Consider the following 20,471-nt stretch of genomic DNA (forward strand, 5'->3'; position numbering starts at 1 on the left):
AATTAATTTGCATTTATGTGTAGAAAAAATACACGTGTGGTAACACAATTTTGGTACTCAAGTGGTAACAGGAAGTAATGCCAACATACGATGACAATAACTGACTTGACTATCATAGACTAAAGGGATACAGTCTCTGAGCTACTGACCCCTACTAGTACAATTTAATACAATGTGACAAGGCTATCTTGGCGCGTGGCAAAAATCGGAACTAACGTTGCCGTCAAGTGTCCCCTTTGTTCTTGTTTGAAAAAATATCTGTCATTTTGTAATATCTAGCGTACTTGTATACTCTATCTACGCATTTAGCATACCATTATTGTGTGTCCTAAAATGATCGGCGGTATTTTAATGTCGCGAACTCAGGCTATCATTAATTTACCTATTGACTTACCTATATTCTTATTTTTAATTTTTAAGTAAGTATTTTATTGCTTAGGTCACCTTCTCATTCTGAGCAGAAAGAGTTGAGCACAATCTCAGTAGTAGTCTGGTGATGGGTTGATCATTGATGATGAATGATGTTTTTCGTAATAAATTAATCAGTAAATAAACATCAATAAACATGAAAAATGTAAATGGTAGAAAACAGTGTTAATTTACAGGCAACACTTTCAGCATTGCATCCAATATAACGATTTGAATTTCGAGAATTTCGAAGATTGATTACGTCATTACGTCACGTTGGCTGCATTGCGAGTGCTAATGCCCGCTGTGTCACGAGTGCGCTGTGTAATTGTCAATTGTATTTTCTAAGCTCGGAGAAATAAATTACGGATAAATAATTGTGCCATTAAATCCACCAGGTGAGTGTCGTATTGTATTACATATTTCAAACTAATTTTACCGTTTCGAAGGGGGTTGCGTGTGCCATTCTAAGTGTTTTTTTGTAAAAAAAAGTCGCTTCTGTGGAGGCTGGAGCCGGCCTCGAGGATCCGCAATATTTTTGCAAACAGGTTTGCTATTGGTTTCGTTTTTTTAAATTTTTAATTGAAATGCACCATGCACCGCATGCTGTTCTATTTAGTCACATAATCTTACTTAACTCCTACACAACCTCTATAATTTTAGACAATTGTGAACAGTCATAAAATATATGAATTCCAACTTAAATATTTATTCCCTTGTTATCTTATAGTTCGTGTGTAAATTGAATCGTGATTAAAATTTAAATAATTGTATAAATGCAACGTGTTATTAACTGCTAGTAATTCAATTCAAAACGAAATTATGAGGGTGGTCCAATAACATTTCCATAAACGTCAGTCATTACAAAATTCATTGTTAATTTTTACGGCATCGTCCAACTCCGTTTTCGAGCACGTGATTGTGTCTTGTTTGTGTGTGAGAGGTGTTTCCTCATACACCAAAAAGGAATCTGACTAATAGGGTGTGGGTAGATGTTCGTGAGGAGACCTGCATGCCTGACAGTTCTCCATAATGTTCTCAAAGGTGTGTTAAGTCTGCCAATCTGCACTTGGTCAGTGTGGTAGACTATAGCTGCACCCTTCTCACTCTTAGAGGAGACTCTTTCTCAGTAGTGAGCGATGATGGTTTGATCATGATGATGATGAAGGTAGAGGTTAGTACTAATTAATATATCCTGTGGTGAGAGCTGGGATTATAACATTATAAGTAAAACATTATTAACTTAACATTTAACTAAGAACTTCATGGATATGTGAATAACTGAGTGGCGATAGTAGCTACTACCCAGCATGGGTCTCCTCTCAAAATGAGTTAAGCCATAGTTCACCATGTTGGCAAAGTGCGGTCTGGTAGATTGTAGATAAATCATTTAAAACACTCAGGCATGCGGGGTTCCTCACAATATTTTCCTTCACCATCAAAGCTAGTGATATATTTATTTGCTTAAAACGCACATTACTCTGAAAAGTTAACAGGTATTGAACCCACAATCTTTTGATTAGAAAGTCAAAATCTTAACCACTAGGCTATTGCCACTTTCGGTACATTTTGGTGTAATTTTGTTCTTCATGGAACCTGTTGTAATTGAAATTGTAAGTGTGCAACAGTTTAAGGTTATCACTTGGAGGAAACATAAATCTTGCTATTTATAGCTCTTTTACATACAATATCCTTGTATGTAATGTGTACTATGTATGTTATATGTTTCCTGCGTACATGAATTACAAAGTAATATTACTTCAGTTTATAACAAATGAATTATATTAACCGAATTATATGAATAATATTAACCGTTTTTTAGGGTTCTGTACCGCAAAAGGAAAAAAATGAAACCTTATAGGATCACTTTGTTGTTTGTCTGTCCATTTGTCGGTCAAGATAACCTACTTTGGTAGACAGGTTGGTGTTATAACACAAATAGAGGTTCCGAAAACCGTGAATTTGTGGTTACATTACAGAAACTCACTAATACCAATCGGGTATTGGGTGCGCCTCTTACGCATTTCAGTCGAACCTACTTCTTTACCTTTTATTCAAGATGAGGGAATACCACGGGAAAACGAACTATACAACCTTTGTGCAGGCAAAATCGCGGGCGAATGTTAGTAAGCAAAATTACCGTCATATCACAAGAACACTTTCTCTCGTCCGTAAATATATCTTAAGTACTTATAATATAAATTAATGTTATTCCAAGCCAATTAAGTTTAATTTATGCGCGCACATTCACCTATCACAATAAATTAAGATATTTATAACTACTTACTTAGCTTACTTACCCAGGTCTTTGTCAGTTTAGATAATTGAAGTTATTTGTAAGAGGGAATCATGAACATGAAGCATTTATAATATCGCGAGCGAAGTAAGCGCATGTCGCCAAAAAATTTTTGATTCAAGTCAAGAGTTAATACTTAATAGGCATCTTCTAGGAAAGCGCGCTCCATCTTAAGCTGCATTATCACTTGCCAGCAGGTGTAATTGCAGTCAAGTCAATATAATAATGTCTATAAATTTAAAAAAAAACGTGAATCATGTACACAAAAGTATTGTATAATATCGCGAGCGAAGTAAGCGCATATGTGGCTAAAAAAAATCCGATTCAAGTCAAGAGTGAATATGCATCTTCTAGAAAAGCGCGCTCCATCTTGGCTGCATCATCCCTTGCCACCAGGTCTGATTGCAGCCAAGCGCTAGTCTATAAATTAAAAAAAAACCGGGAATCATGAACATGAAGGCATTGTATAATTGCGAGCGAAGTAAGCGCATGTCGACGAAAAAATTCCGATACCAATGCGTAGGAATTTTGTCTTGGCGACGTCGCGTCGTGGAGATGCTGATATACGTTCAAATTCTTTTGGACAGAATACAGCCTGAATTTCTAAAATCTGTTCAGTTTCGCTATCAACTTAGTATGAATTTACTATCATTGATCCCATCGTTTTGAATTTGAATTCGATCAAATAGAAGTTGATACGGAATTCTATTAAAAACCGGCCAAGTGCGAATCAGACTCGCGCAACATGACGAATCTATAAGGGTTCCGTTTTTTGCCATTCGGCTACGGAACCTTAAAAATGGAAAGAGTTGGTACGTACTGAGTACTGAGGTTCATCAAAAGCTCTAAATCTTTGTGATCACACCGAGAGGGGTGACATGGAAAACGTGTCGCCGGTTTTGTTGTATACTATGCGTACCTACTTTACATTTTACACCTAAATTACAATATGTCCACTCCTATGAGAATAAGGTCGGCCCGACGAAAAAAGTTTTTCTTTTTTCACGCCTCTTCATACCCTCCGTTTTGGTTAGCTAATAAAATATTTAAATTCAAGACCTCACTTCAAACAAGTACCGACAGACTAAACTAAGCCACCGCCCGCTGCCCGCCGCCCGGTCCAAGGGACCTTGGACCCTTTTATAAACTCTACCCTTTATAATTTGTTCAATTAAATTTTTAAACAAAAGATCCATCAAAGTACCCACATACTTAATTATTAAGCTCGGCTGAATTCTATTTCTATACTAGGTTATGCTCGCGACTTCGTCCGCGTGGACTACACAAATTTAAAACCCCTATTTCACCCCCTTAGGAGTTGAATTTTCAAAAATCCTTTCTTAGCGGAAGTCTACGTCCATAGACGTTCTATCAAGAACAGTCAGTCAGTCACCCTTTCCTTTTATATATATTATAAGATTATGCTACCAAAATTACCTATCTCTATAGATAAAAAAAAAGATTCCGACGAATTGAGAACCTCCTCCCTTTTTGAAGTCTGTTAAAAATGAATCGCTGAATGTGTTGCTGATCGCAAATATCGAGAACAGCTGAACCGATTTCGCTAATTCTTTTTTCATAATATTCCTTGAAGTACGAGGATGGTTCTTACGGAGAGAAAAATATTAAAAAAATCCTGAAAAAGAATCGAAGCGGTACGAAGTTCGCCGGAGCAGCTAGTTCATAATATAACTAACTTATGCTCGCGACTTCGTCCTTACTTACACAAATTTCAAACATCTATTTTACCCCCTTCCCCTTTAGGGGTTGAATTTTTAAAAATCCTTTCTTAGCGGCGTCACATAATCTCCATGACTTAGTCCGAAAAACCTGTTCTTACGGTCCACAAATTTTCTACTCTAAAAACTTTTTTTTTTGTTCTTCTTCTGGCTTTACACAGATTAGCCAATGTCAGGTTTGTTATTTATTAAAGTTTAAAGTTAGGGAAACTGTGGATAAAATTTAAAATTCGGGATTTGGAATTTGAAAGGAAAAGGATTTCACTAATAATAATATACCCACATATACTATAACTTGATATCATTTCTTTCTATGAACAAAGCTAGAACTTTATAAATATTTGAAGAATTAGTATATAATAAACAAACTATAGATGTAGGAAATGGTACATGCAATGATACGACTCTAAAAACTTGTAGTCTTGTAAAACTGTTTTCCTACTTGAAACATATCAAGTTATCATACACCTGAAACTCACAATAAATTACATTCATGCAGTCGGCCTTGCAGCTTAAAAACTCATTTATAAAGAATATAGTCTGAGAGTGGTGGGCGATTTTTTTACAGCTTTGAGCTTTTACGCCGCGTTTCCAATTTTTCGTGTTCACTCATTACAAATCTTGATAAGAAGGTAAATTACGATTTCTATGTTCACTATTTTCTGTCGAGGTTTTCAATGCTAGAAATACGAGTGGTTAGACAAGAGAGGCTGACATAATTATGCTTGTGCACTCATTTGATTCGTATTTTGACGGATCCGTATACAAATGAACCAAATTAGTGCACAAGCGCACGTACATTTTGTATGATGTAGTGGCCATTGGAATCGTATCTTAACGAAAACAATTACAAATTGAATACGAATGAGTGCACAAACATCCTATAAATACGAAAGTTTATTTCTTTGTTTGTTTGCTTGGTCTTCAGTTACGCTGTAACAGAGCAACGGATCATGTTTTTTTACATGGATATAGGTAGTTAAAGAGAAATCAAAGAGTTCCTATAGAATTTTCAAAAATCTAAATCCACGCGAATAAAATCGCGAGCATCATCTAGTGATATAATGAAAAAGTTTTCGTACTAAATATTTTTTCTATAATAATTGACTGCCTCATAGACTATCATTTTAAACGAATTAATAAATACCGTACCGTGCACAAAAACCTACTTTTATACGGCAATGCCGAATAAGGCTGGACTTGATACTATTGTTAGCGCCGCGAGTGTGGACTTGCCCTAGTTTTTAGGGTTCCGTACCTCAAAAGGTAAAAAGGAACCCTTATAGGATCACTTTGTTGTCTGTTTGTCTGTCTGTCGGTCTGTCAAGAAACCTACAGAGTACTTCCCGTTGACCTAGAATCATGAAATTTGGCAGGTAGGTAGGTCTTATAGCAGTCCTTCGGGGAAAAATCTGAAAAACGTGAATTTGTGGTTACATCACACAAAAAAAAATTCTGGTCATGAAGAAATATTGCTATTTTCAACTTTCAGAGTAAAGTGGTATCATATGAGAGGGCTTTACTTGTACATTCTAAAACAGATTTTTATTTATTTTTAAGCATAATAGTTTTTGATTTATCGTGCAAAATGACGATAAAATACGTTTTTTTTTTTTTTTGTTTATTTGAAAGTAATCAACAGCGTAAATACATAATTATTATTTAAATTTAAATCTAGGTATAACAGAAGGCCAAAAGAGATTACTTAAAATTATAATTAAAACTATTTTAACAGAATAGATTTAGAATAAATGTAGGTATATACAATAATAAAACGGACGGACGGATAATTTTAGTACGGAACCCTCAGTGCGCGAGTCTGACTGTGCGGGCTGGTTTTTGTCGGTAATTTCGCCTGCTCGTTAATCGATCCAACAGGCAAAGGTAAACAATACAAGGTCATTTTGTTTTCCCTTGCCTCATAATATTACTCGAAATAGGAGTTCTCGCGGGAGTTTCCACCCCCACGCTACACATTAGCTACACGCACGAAACTCTTTGCGTCATCATTCCTATGATACCTATGCATAGCAAAGGTTTGGACAGAGGCGTCTCTAGCCCTTGTGGCGCCCGTTGTGCAACCAGTACCTGGCGCCCTCTATTCTAGTAGGAGCAGGGTCAAAATGGAATACTAACAGTTATCTGTTCAAACGGGAAATTCGGATGCAATTTGAATTAAATGATGACGGCGTCGGCCATAACACGAGCGCAGGGTCTTTGAGAGCGCCGGCATCGACGCATCTTTGGAGGTGTCGCATTAGAGGGCGCTCGGCGCCCCCTTAGACCCGGCGCCCGTTGGCGCCGCACACCCTGCACCATAGGTAAAGACGCCTCTGGGTTTGGATATCATCAATCAACCGATAGACCGTCCACAGCTGGACATAGGTCTCTTGTAGGGACTTCCACACGCCACGGTCTTGCGCCGCCTGAATCCAGCGGCTCCCTGTGACTCTCCGTCCGTCCACCTAATGGGGGGTCTTCCAACACTGTCTTCCGGTGCGAGGTCGCCATTCCAGCACCTTGGGACCCCAACGTCTATCGATTGTACGAACTAAATCATACTGCACAGATGGGGCCGATTCTCTTGTACACTATCTCTAAACTAAACTAAATTAACAGGTCTAAATCTAGTGCTATCCTTTTCCGCACGCAACATTATGAATGGGATAGCAATAGATTTAGACGTGTCATTTTAGATTAGTTTAGGGATTGTGTACAAGGGAATTAGCCACAATACTGCAGTGTGTTTAAAGTTTCCGTCGGAGTGCCAAGAATTTCTGGATAATATACATAAATATACGCTCAAGTAAATAAATAAATAAATAAAATAAAAATCTTTTTTATTCGTATAAACTTTTACAAGTACTTACGAATAGTCGGATGCATCTACCACTGGTTCGGAATGCCTTTCCTACCGAGAAGAACCAGCAAGAAACTCGGCGGTTGCTCTTTTCAAATATTTGATATAGGTACAAGATTATGCCATGTATAAAATAGTATTTGCAAGTCTTGTGCGTTGCTGGAACGAGCTGCAGGTCAAATCCACGCTCTTTTATCATTTAGAGTGTGTAGTGCTATAGAGACCTACCACTTATAAGTAGAACTAGCTTATGCCCGCAACTTCGTCTGCGAGGACTACTGTACGATGAATAGGTACTTGCAATTCAGTACAGTGCGCGGCCGAAAGTAATGTACATCGACCTTTAGACGGAGATAGCAGATTTGTAGAGCGTTGCCCGTGTCGTTGACACCGACAAATCGTCATATAGGTATGAGTGACAGAGAGAATGCTCTACAAAGCCGAAATGTCATTCTAAAGGCCGATGTACATTACTTACGGCCGCCTACTGTACTGTCATAATTCTTCCAAATAACGCGTATCATCTGAGATCATCAGATTCAGTCATCGATAACAATATTTATTCGAAAAGTTAAACATTCCGGTTTCGCGGATTTTTCCGGTTCCGTATTACAGTCGTATTTTTTCGATATTTTTGCACGATAATTCAATAACTATGATGCATAAAAATAAATAAAAATCTGTTTTAGAATGCACAGGTGAAGACCTTTCATATGATTTCCCACTTGATATAGTTATCTTACTTCGAAAATAGAAAAATCTAATTATTAGTTCATGACCACAATTTAATTTTTTTTGTGTGATATTGCCACAAATTTCAGTTTTCAGATTTTTCCCCGAATGTCAGCTATAAGACCTACCTACCTGCCAAATTTCATTATTCTAGGTCAATGGGAAGTACCCTGTAGGTTTCTTGACAGACCGACAGACAGACAACAAAGTGATTCTATGAGGGTTCCGTTTTTCCTTTTGAGGTACGGAACCCTAAAAATTAGTATGGATAGTATGTATTTTGGGTGTGTGAGAACAGCAGATCATATTAAAATTATAACTAAGTTCAGTTCATATTATAATAGGTAAATTGCGCTCCTACTGGTAAGCAATCAACTAAACAATTAGGTACAATGTATTCGAGAAACCTTGAGAATTTTTAACGTCACCGTCTCTTTGTCAACTTTCCTTTTGCGATACCTAGGTGTTTTTAGATGTAACGACATTTACTTCCGCTCTAAAAAACCTATCTTTTTTCAATGTATGCTATTTCGATCATTGATAAATATTTATTCTTTCCTATCAAATATCGAACGTGTGGAATTTTTATTCCAATCTCATTGTAGTATTTGTATTTATTTATTTCGATTTAGACTTATACAAGCGCTTACGAAAGTCAGATCGGCATAATACAATACAATAATAAAATAATTGTACAAAATATGGCATAGAATCTAGATAATCATCATCATCATGATCAACCCATCACCGGCTCAGTATAGAGCACGGGTCTTCTCTCAATATAGATAATACTAGTTAAAAATGGCATAAAAATTACTAAGTTACTCAAGCACCTTGTCATTGTAGTCTGCTAGCCTATCTACCTAAGCACCCTAAACAGGAACTATGAAGCAAAGTTGTTTTGAAATCTCTCGAAAATATACGATTAGGTTTCTCATATAAGTAAGTAGGTAATGAGTAATAAAAACTATTACACACACATAATGAACATTATTTGAATATGACACAGGTAGGTATATCTTTCCACGCCAGCGATCTGCCTTTTTTCCCACGCTATCAATGGGATGCAGTCTCATCCCAGCATCACGTGTACCAGTTGATTAACCTTCGAATAATTTTTATAATAATCGCGAAACCCAATGTACATTATTAACATTTTTAACACGCGATATTATATATAGGTAACAATGAGTGGTGATAGCCGAGTGGTTAAGACGTCCACCTCTTATTCGGGAGGTTGGGAGGCACGTATGTCAATTTTTTCGGAGTTATGTGCGTTTAAAGCAATTAGTAAAGTACCCGGCGGGAAATATTGTACATCAATCTTTAGAAAGAGATTATTATAAACTAGATGCTACCTGCGACTTCGTTCGCGTGGACTTTGCAGAAAACCGTGAAAAGCTAGCAGACGACAGACACACTTTCGCATATATATTATAGTATGGATGGATATAGTTGACACCGAAAAAACGTTACATCTGCGACTCCCTTGATGTCGTCTGTCCACCTAGGTGCGAGGTCGCCATTCTAGCAACTTTGGACCCCAACGTCTATACCACATAATACAGGCTTAAAGTAGTAAAAAACGTATACAGAATACGGTATTTGCCTATGTCAAAAATAAATTATTTCTCCGTAATGATTAAACAGAGGGTCTTCCAAAATACCACGTCCTTTGTTATTTTTAAGTGTAACAACCATTTTAAATTATCGATTAAACTAAAGAAACTACGTCAAATCATTGTGACGTCACATGCCAGCATTTCATAGAAGCTCGCATACTAAGCGCGTCTTTTGAAGTTTGATAAAAAAGATACTGATTTGACTAGTTGTCAAACACCGGGTTGTCACTGGTGCGGCGCGTCTTGTACGCGCAGAAGCAGATATTATCTCTTATAATCCTTATGCGGATTTCCACTAGATTTGTCTGTAGCCTCAAACGGTTTATGTAAAAGTGGCGATTGCCAGAAACTTGAGCGTGGGAAACACCAAGTCGAAAGTCAATGAATGTCTATGAGCTTCCGATACGACATGTCGTAATCGTTATCTGTAAAATTCCCTACTTATCTCACCGACACAGTTTCAGCAATTAAATGTGTAACGATAATTTTATGTTCACTTTATTTGTAGTCATACCGTGAAGTCTTATTTTACTGAATAGAAGTTTTTCTAGACTATAGTAGCTACCTACCTGTAACCTAACCCCTCTCAACCGCGACGCGTTCGCCAACTGAGTCCCTATGAAAAAGAACCCCGAATGGTTTCGAAGCTAGCCGGGCTAACGTCGACTGAATACGTCATCATCCTCACCTGTGGAAGTCCACTGTTGGACATAGGCCTTCCCTAAAGAGCGCTACCACACCCGGTCCTTAGCCGTCCTCATCCAGCCACTTCCCGCCAGCTTTTAAGTATATCGTCTGTCCATCGTGCTAATGCCAGATTGCGCTAAACCAGTGAAAAAATGTGAACCGACATACCAAAAAAACCGGCCAGTTGCGTGTCAGACTTGCGCAACGAGGGTTCGAGTTCGGCTATTTTTTTCGTCATTTTGCACGATAAATCAAATATACATAAAAATAAATGAAAATCTGTTTTAGAATGTACAAGTTAAGCCCTTTCATATTGAAAATACTAATTATTTGTTAATGAACACATTTTAATTTTTTTTGTGATGTAACCACAAATTCACGGTTTTCGGATTTTTTCCTTTACTTCTGTTATAAGCCCTACTTGCCAAATTTCCTGATTCTAGGTCAACGGGAAGTATCCTATAGGTTTTCTTGACCGACACGACAGACAGGGTTCCTATTTTCCTTTTGAAGTACGGAACCCTAATTAATGTTTGGATTGGATTAGGTTGATATACTGAGTCACCACTTACCATCCAGTGAGATCGCATTCATGGCAGTAAAGCACAAACCTGTCATCGATAAAAAATATGTATAAAGAACATCCGATACTCGCTAGAGGTGACTAAGAATTTCCGCGAGAAATCGCAAATATTCATGCGTAGTGTGGTGCGTCACGTTTTTGAATTTTAAGCGTTTCCTTTTGTCTCACTATAGGTTCCTATTGACTATTTTTTCGAAAAGTCTTGATTGAATCTAAATATATAAAAGAAAAGGGTGACTGACTGACTGACTGACTGATCTATCAACGCACAGCTCAAACTACTGGACGGATCGAGCTAAAATTTGTCATGCAGATAGGTTTTATGACGTAGGCATCCGCTAAGAGAGGATTTTTGAAAACTCATCCCTATAAGGAGGTGAAATAGAGGTTTGAAATTTGTGTAGTCTACGCGGATGAAGTCGCGAGCATGAGCTAGTGTAATTATATACCTAACAGGACTAGCTTATGCTCGCGACTTCGTCCTTGTGGACTACACAAATTGAAAACCCCCATTTCACCCCCTTAGGGTTTGAATTTTCAAAAATCCTTTCTCAGAGGACGTCTACGTCATAATGACTATCTGCATGCCAAATTTCAGCCCGATCAGTCCAGTAGTTTGAGCTGTGCGTTCATAGATCAGTCAGTCAGTCACCTTTTTATTTTATATAATATATTTAGATTATGTGCATAACAAATTAGTAATATTGAAGTTGGTGCCAGAATTCTGAGTCATACTCCGAGCCATGATAAAGCCTTTTAAACAGCCATTTACTTTGCTTATTTTTTATCTTTTTGCCATTGAAAGGTTATTTTTACAGTTGATTAATTATTTTGATAAGAAAGCTCAGAGTCACTCAGCGGGCGATGGAGAGAGCTATGTTTGGAGTTTCTCTACGTGATCAAATCAGAAATGAGGAGATCCGTAGGAGAACTAGAGTAACCGACATAGCTCAACGGGTTGCGAAGCTGAAGTGGCAATGGGCAGGGCACATAGTTCGTAAAACCGATAGACGTTGGGGTCCCAACTCCCAAGGTGCCGCAGAATTCAGGCGGCGCAACACCGTGACGTGTGGAAGTCCCTACAAGAGACCTATGTCCAGCAGTGGACGTCTATCGGTTGATGATGATGAATAATAATTATCTTACGACGTTAATAAAGAAATATGACATAGGTTTAGAAATCTTCTGAGAGTTCGAATATTTTTTTACTACGAGTAGATCACTTAAGATCGAATTGAAGGAAAGACATTTGCAGATATTTCCATAACAAATGTCATTTCCATCCATACAATTTGGTCATGACACATACATTTGGGGAAAATGGATGTTGTCCTAGACCTCCTTTTATTAAATAGTTTAGGGTAACTCTGAGTTTGATAAACAATTTAGGACTTTTTCAACGACAAAAAACGTGTTGATTCGGTTGTGCATAAATCCTGTGATATGATAATGTATAATTATTATTAGATAAATATTTCAGGATAGATGAAAAGTGAGAGTCAAAATTGTGAGGTTTCTTAAACAGTTTTACTAAAAAATACCTAGGTTATTTGCAAAATAATGAGCTTGAAAGTGATAAAACAGACAAAAAAAAAAATTCTGATTTCATATTCTTTTCGGTTTACGATGAAACGGTTTCTTCTAAGAATGAACGGAACCATCAACCTTTAGAAGGAGATAGCGGGTTTGTAAAGCATTGTCTCTGTCGTTGAGACCGACAAAACGTCTTATAGGAATGAGTGACAGAGACAGCGCTCTACAAAGCCGAAATGTCATTCTAAAGGCCGATATACATTAGTTTCTGCGGCGTGTTCTGCCACGCATTTGGTTAGTTAGTTGTTTCCTTATCACTTAATTCGAAGGTTTAGAACAGTAGCCAAGGAATTAGTTAGCCCTTTCAATCCGTATAAGTGTACGGAATACGGGCCTATTAATACACTGTTTAGGGCTTCCAGCCAAATGAGCGGAACTTAGACTTAATCGATACGTGCTGTTCGAAAACTTAACCCTTCGCTATGGCGTCATAATCCTTTACTTAAGAAAGGGAGCTATCCAGGTGAAAATCCGTTGAAAAAATCACTACCCATATTATAAATGCGAAAGTGTGTTTGTTTGTAGTTTATCCTTTAATTGTAACGGAGCAACGGATGGAGGTGATTTTTTGCATGGGTATAGTTAAAGAAAGACCCTTGCTTCAGATAGGAAGAGGTCATCATTAAGATTAAGAAAAAGAGTTAATCCTTATGTATGTTTGCTAAACTAAAGTTTAAAATCTTTAATTATGTCTCAGAAACCCTTCCGCTTATTTTTTTTCTAAAAATGAAAAAACAATATATCCACTGCCCTTGAAATCTATATTTCCCTACTCGTGCATGTTACGCTTGGACGATAATAAGTAGGGTTACCACTTGTGTTAATAAAGATAAACAAAATACGGATTACAAAGTTTCTTGCCACCTTATCTCCTGAGTTTCTCGGTAGTAGTCTCTATAGTCAAGTAAAGTCACGTTACTTCAGAATTGTTTTGCACTCACAAAACTGTCAAATCTTATTACTTGACTTCCAAAAAGGAGGAGGTTCTCAATTGGGCACATTTTGGACAGTCATTTACTGTTACGTTTTGGACAGTAATTAGGCGGACAGGACTTAGGCGGGCGTTTGTGCACTCATCCGTGACATCAAGGATTCCGTAAAAATACAAATCGAATGGTACGTGTTTGTATGACGGCCACTTTGAAGAATCACGGATACGAACCGAATACGGATGGGTGCACGCCCTTAACAGTAATTATTCCGAAATTTTTAAGACTATTTTATTATTTATTTTATTATTAATTGTAATCTAATTTAGTTACTAACATAGTTAATAAGGTCTACTGTTCTTGAAGAAGTTACTAACACATTATGGATGAAATATCTGAAATAAAATATTATATATATTATTCGTAAAGATCAAAACATTATGTAGATTGCAGATATGCATGTAAATCAGTAGCCTTCTAAAGATTCGTTTAGATTAGGCGTCTAACGCGGAAATCCACCTGTTAACCGGACGCGGGCGTCTTAAACAAGTGGACATGTCCGGTTGGATGCAGCATCGTGGTAACCCTGGCGAAGAGTCGGTCATTGAAGCAAAGGTGGTACAAGGCCTTATTACCTATATGTATACCTAATTTTATATCAATTGTTTATTATAATGACAGTCGTAATGTTTTCGTCACTTGAATGTTAAATTAGTATAGGCAGTTTCCTTTATCGGAACTCTGTTTTATACCACACTAGTTTATGCCCACGACTTCGTCCGTGCGGACTACAGAAATTTCAAACCCCTATTTTACCCCCTTAGGAGTTGAATTTTCAAAAATTCTTTCTGAACGGCTGTTTACATCATAATAGCTATCTTCAATAGGCATGCCAAATTTCAGCCCGATCCGTCCAGTAGTTTGAGCTGTGCGTTGAGATTAGCCAGTCGGTCAGTCAGGTTTTCCTTACCTACATTAATTGACGCTGAGGTAGGCCATGAAACGCCTACAATATCTTTGATTTCACGTCACCCCTAGCATAATATTTGACAGGTCGATTCAGGATCAAACCGAGAGTTTCCTCTAGTTCACTCCGCCACGGCTAGCAGGGAGAGCTAGAGGTCTTGCTTCGTTACCACCCTACTCTACCAGCTAATTTCCAGCGTAATGATTTTCGACAGTATTGAGAGATTCCTTAATTGGAACCTCAGCTGCGTTAGATATCAGTTAGATACGTTTAATACCCATGCCATTAATTGGCTTTTACACGGCTTCTGATCTGCTGTAAATCGCTGCAAGGAAATCGTTTACTAACTACATAATGACACAATCAGCGATTGGGAGTGGGTTCTCCTGCTGCCCCCCAATTGTGTAAGAAAAACGTATTCATCGTTATCGTAATGGTCAACAAATTCTGCCCTATGATTGGCTGTAAAAAACTGTAAACAGCGAATCGACCAATCAAAGGTCAGACGTTTTTGACGATTACGATAATGATTTTTCTTAGGGCTTTCGAGGGGCTGGTCTGGCTATTTATCTACCGACTTGGCAGTGATGCCGGCGATGTCTCTGAGAAACCGGTGCCTTAGCTGGCATCAATCTTATGAGCCTCGATAGCTCAACGGTTAAAGGAGCGGACTGAAACCTGAATGGTCGCCGCCGGTTCAAACCCCACCCGTTGCACTATTGTCGTACCTTCTCCTAGCACAAGCTTAACGTTTAGTTGGAGCGGTAAATATTAGTCAGCATTGGCTAAAATTTTTTTTCAAATCTATCTGGCTGTGACGAAGTCCAAAAGCATGGTTTTATAAATAAAATAAATAAAAAAATAAAATGTTTTTATTTCGACCAACAAGGATCATATTGGTGTTAGTAATTACACAAAACTTAAACCTATTTGTTAGTAAAAAATCTATAACTATTTAAATTAGGACAGGATCGATTTGCCAGCACGTGAATCATACAACAGTGATTCAAGTACTGGCAGTCGATCCTGTCAGAAAATACCTTCAGGAGGCCATTGGGGCTGGACCGGACTCTACGCAACAGTTAGTTTATGTTTGACCTGTATGTATTTATGTCCGCTCGTAACTACTTAACGGCTTAACCGTTTTTGATATATTATGATAAGCCATAGATTCATCTTGATGGCGCAAATGTCACTAGGTGTGGGTACATAAAAATTCTGCAATGGTGGGTTGCAGTATACTAGGCTATATAGCCGAAGCGAACGTAAAATAGAAGGAATAACATTTCACAAGAAAGTACCTCTGCTTGAGCGAGAGGGACTGAGGGGGCCACGCTAGTTGCATATCTGTATATATATGTGCTTTAAACGGGATAAATAGACCTATAACCCAAAAATAGTGTCCAAAAACAATACAACAATAATTCGATCGCCTAGACACTTAAACCGACCGCAGAATAAAGTACGTCATCAAACAAAATATGTATATAACATCATCCTTCCATTGTTCGTTTATATGGACGCGAGCGCCATTGTACAGACCGACAGACATGTTGAATTTAATATTAATAACATCGGTCACCAATATGCTAGTCTTTGGTTACAAGGTTTTGGTTTGTATTGAATTAATTTTATGCTTTGCCCACTTCTGATGTGACTGATGTGAGAAACCATTTATTGGTATGTTCACGACGGTTGGGAACTCCCTAACAAAACGTCGTGTCTTCGTCGTCGTCACTGGTAGGCGTCAAATGTTAGTACATTTGATGCAGGTAGCCCTAAGGTAGCCTTGTTTTTTTTTTGATTTTACGTCACCCATAGCCTAATATTTGACATTCATTCATTCATTCATTCATTCATCGACGATTCCGGCTTCTCCACAAATCGCCATGTTCAACTTCAGATTGGACAACCTCCTTATTTTGGATTTGCTGTTAAAATTAACGGCGTTATAGCGCTGGCATAAATCTGTCTCGTTGTAACTGAAACTTATGTCTGAGCAAATAAAGTTAGGCTGAGATCTATAGAGCGCACTTTGACTTTGCTCAGACTTAAGATTGAGTTAAAACGAGACAGATTTATGTGAGAGATATAGCTCTGTCTCATTTTAACTGTGTCTATGTCTAAGCTAAGTCAGACTGCGCTCTGTAGATCTCACCCTTGGAGTACGCTTTATAGATCACAGCCTAAGAAACTAAAAACTATTATGCATAAAAATAAATAAAAATCTGTTTTAGAATGTATAGGTAAAGAAAGCCCTTTCGTATGATACCCGCGTATGGTTATCTAACTTTGAAAATTGAAAATACTAACATTTGTTCATGAACACGTAATATTATTATTTTTTCTCTGATGTAACCACAAATTCTTGGTTTTCAAATTTATTCCTTTACTTGTGCTATAAGACCTACCTATCTACCAAATTTCATGATTCTAGGTCAACAGGAAGTACCCTATAGGTTTTCTTGACAGACACGTCGGACAGATGGACAGATAACAAAGTGATCCTATGAGGGTTCCTTTTTTCATTTTGAGGTACGGAACCTTAAAAATGCATTTACGGGTTGGCAACCCTAGATAAGTTGTAACTCGTAAGTTTCAACAATTAGGAATCTCCGACGCCTTTAGAAGTCGGAACCGCATTTCTCTTGGCGAGGTTCACTTTTACTGGAACAATGTACTGCATTCTCAGTTTCTCATGTAATCAGTGAAAGTGCCAGTTTCGCCGCATTTCTGATCTTTATTGATCTCATTATATGCCAGTTTTAATATCACATGATGTCGCGACTCGCAATTAGTATAGCGTGCAGTGTACACTCCATACAGCCAAATTGACACTGCATACCTACCTTAGAAATAGCATATTTTTCGAACTGTTGAAATTTTCAGAGTGACTAGATATTTCTTTTGCCGCTATAACAATTAATAAAAAATTCTAAATGTCCGCCATGCAAATTCAAAAAATGAAAAGTACAATGGTACGGAACTCATCGTGTGCGAGTCCGGCTCGCACTTGAACGATTTTTATTCGTTTTTGTAATTTGACTGATGTTTTCGAACTTTCGGCAAGTCTACCGAGATATTTAGTTGTATTTTAGGGCTTTTACATTTAAAAATGAATTTTAATTTTTAGTTATCTAAATATATGAAGGAAAAGGTGACTGACTTACTGACTGACTGACTGATCTATCAACGCACAGCTCAACCTACTGAATCGATAGGGCTGTTTGGCATGCAGATATTTATTATAAGGTAGGCATCCGCTAAGAGAGGATTTTTGAAAACTCAACCCCTAAGGGGGTGAAATAGGGGTTTGATATTTGTGTAGTCCACGCGGACGAAGTCGCGAGCATAAGCTAGTCAGAATATATTAGTGGTAATAACCGCGACCGATCGCAGACGGCTTAACGGGCTTAAAAAAACTTGTAACATATTATCGTAAATTGAACAAATACTGCAGTATGATTACGTCATACCCACCACATGTAAGACAGTGGCGCCTGAACGTGTCGCTATAACGAGGGCCTTCCACACATATCCGCTTTATACAGTCTGTGTTTGGATATTATTCAAGTGCGAACAGCCACGAGCAAAATTTTCTTGCAGGCAAGGTTCTTTCATCAGCATATAATCATAAATGGCAGATACTATTCTTATCAGATACACCCTGGGTATCGCGCCCAGAGTAGCGCAAGTTCGAATCCTGCCGGTTTCACAATTTTATATGTATTTAAAGCTTTGAAGTTTAGGTAAAGCCACTTGTAAATATGACCATGAACTTTAACCACAACGTAAATAAATCCCACACTGCGAAGGATCACCACACAACACCAATGCACAGGAACCAATTCTCAGCGCGAATGCTTAAATGTTGCTGCTGTGTATTGGTTCGTCAGTCAATTTTTTCTGTCGCGCGAAAAGAACAGAATGTCAATTATATTTTAGTGCAAGCAACTCTTTTTCAATTAGACTGATGTCACACGATGCGTTTCCGGTGTGTTGCGGCGCAACACCGCTGTGTGAATTAGATTATTGGGTGCCACACGGGCACTGCATTGCCATTCCGGCAAAAAGTATGGCGTTGCAACGCACCACCCCTCCCCGCCTCGTCTCTCTGTTCCCAAGTCCGTTGCGCGTGCGGTTCGGCGCCGTACGACGTCGTAACGTATCGTGTGGCAGGGTACATCGATTTCTATGTAGGATCACGCAGCGGCATCGCTCAGGCGCTACGCTGCCAATGCAAACGCATCGTGTGACTTCACCCTTAACGATATCTTGGCCGGCTCTTTTTTGGTACTTTACGAATTTCGGCGGTTAAGTGTAGATAGACCCGTAGCGTTTACTTTATCTGGGTGACGTCAGGGCGCAGGCATGCAGCCGTCGAAATTACCCGTCTATCTTAACTCTTTTAGTAGTTTAGAAAGTGACGAATAAACTAGGTTTTGTTTTTCGATTTTAAGTGTGGGTAGTTAACTAATCTAAATATATAAAAGGAAAGGGTGACTGACTGACTGACTGACTGACTGAATGACTGAATGACTGAATGACTGGTCTATCAACGCACAGCTCAAACTACTAGACGGATCGGGCTGAAATTTGGCATGCAGATAGCTATTATGACGTAGGCATCCGCTAAGAAAGGATTTTTGAAAATTCAACCCCTAAGGGGGTGAAATAGGGGTTTGAAATTTGTGAAGTCCACGCGGACGAAGTCGCGAGCATAAGCTAGTACAAACTAAATGAGATCGGGAATTAGTACCATCTATGCCTATGCCTATGGCGGTGATAGCCTAGTCGTTACGATGTCCGCCTCCTGTTCCGGCGGTCGGGGGTTCGATCCCGGGCACGCACTTCTAACTTTTCGTAGTTATGTGCGTTTTAAGAAATTAAATATCACTCGCTTTAACGGTGAAGGAAAACATCGTGAGGAAACCTGCATGCCTGAGAGTTCTCCATAATGTTCTCAAAGGTATGTGAAGTCTGCCAATCCGCACTTGGCCAGCGTGGTGGACTATGGCCAAAACTTTCTGATACTGAGAGGAGACCCGTGCTCTGTAGTGAGCCGGCGATGGGTTGATGATGATGTAGGGATGTCATTTAAAGACGAGCGTTGGGCATTGATAAATTATTCTTTATCACCATTCCCATAAATATATATAATGACTAGCTGATGCCCGAGATTTCGTACGCGAGGGTTTAGGTTTTTAAAAATCCCGTAGGAACTCTTTGATTTTCCGGGTTATAAAGTAGCCTTTGTCACTCTCCAGGTCTTAAACTATACCTATGGAAAAAAATCACGTGGATCCGTTGTTCCGTTGTGACGTGATTGAAGGACAAACTAACAAACAAACACACTTTCGCATTTATAATAGGGGTAGTGATGAACCACTACTTTGTAATTTACAACAATTAGGTAGGTACGTATGTCATTTAATATAGGATCATGGAGGTATGAGTCAGCTTAGTTTATTAATTATTATACTAAGAAATAAGAATCAAGAGTTCAAACAATATTTTTTGTTTGCAGAAAGAAAAACAAATCAAGATGATAACGGCGGTCAACGAGTTTCTAGATGACCTCCGGTAAGTAAACGAGACACTAAAATGCTGTAAACTAAAGCTTTGGCCGGAGCGCATTAGACTGCGGGCACACGATGCGTTGCGGCGCCGCAACGTTATGTCGCAGTGGCTCCGCAGCAGCACACGAGTAGATATATAGACCAGAGGGGAAGCTTCATACTAGCGGCTGGCTGTAGGTTCACTCACTCTAGCGCAGCTCACTCACACCACGACGTGTCACGGACGCTCCGTTTGCCGCCAAACTGGGCGCACGGAGCGCCCGTGGCACGTCGTGGTGTGCGTGAGCTAGTGTGAAGCTTCCGCTCTGTTAGGCTAACATGCGCATCACGAGAAAATTTTGTCTACGCATTTACTCGTCTTATTTGTATAAAGAAACACGAGATAATGCGTAGACAAAATTTTCTCGCGGGGCGCATGTTAGGCCCTCTGGTCTTTAATATCTACTCGTGTGGCAGCAGCGTTGGACAGTCTGTTA

At 38.7% G+C, this 20,471-nt stretch overlaps 1 protein-coding gene and 1 long non-coding RNA gene across 2 annotated transcripts in view; both read left to right on the forward strand.

Annotated features, from left to right (window-relative positions):
• The window catches only part of LOC138402804 (uncharacterized), a 131,556-nt gene that overhangs the window by 67,293 nt on the left and 43,792 nt on the right, over window positions 1-20,471 (forward strand). The window lies entirely within an intron of this gene.
• The window catches only part of LOC117985458 (esterase E4-like), a 33,719-nt gene continuing 13,920 nt past the window's right edge, over window positions 673-20,471 (forward strand). Inside the window, exons 1-2 of the mRNA XM_034972187.2 lie at window positions 673-806; window positions 19,944-19,999. Of these exons, the coding sequence (XP_034828078.1) occupies window positions 19,962-19,999 (38 nt within the window). The 5' untranslated portion in view covers window positions 673-806; window positions 19,944-19,961. The remainder of the gene's footprint in view (window positions 807-19,943; window positions 20,000-20,471) is intronic.

The sequence above is a fragment of the Maniola hyperantus genome, chromosome 9, assembly GCF_902806685.2.
Source record: "Maniola hyperantus chromosome 9, iAphHyp1.2, whole genome shotgun sequence".
NCBI classification, from domain to species: domain Eukaryota; kingdom Metazoa; phylum Arthropoda; class Insecta; order Lepidoptera; family Nymphalidae; genus Maniola; species Maniola hyperantus.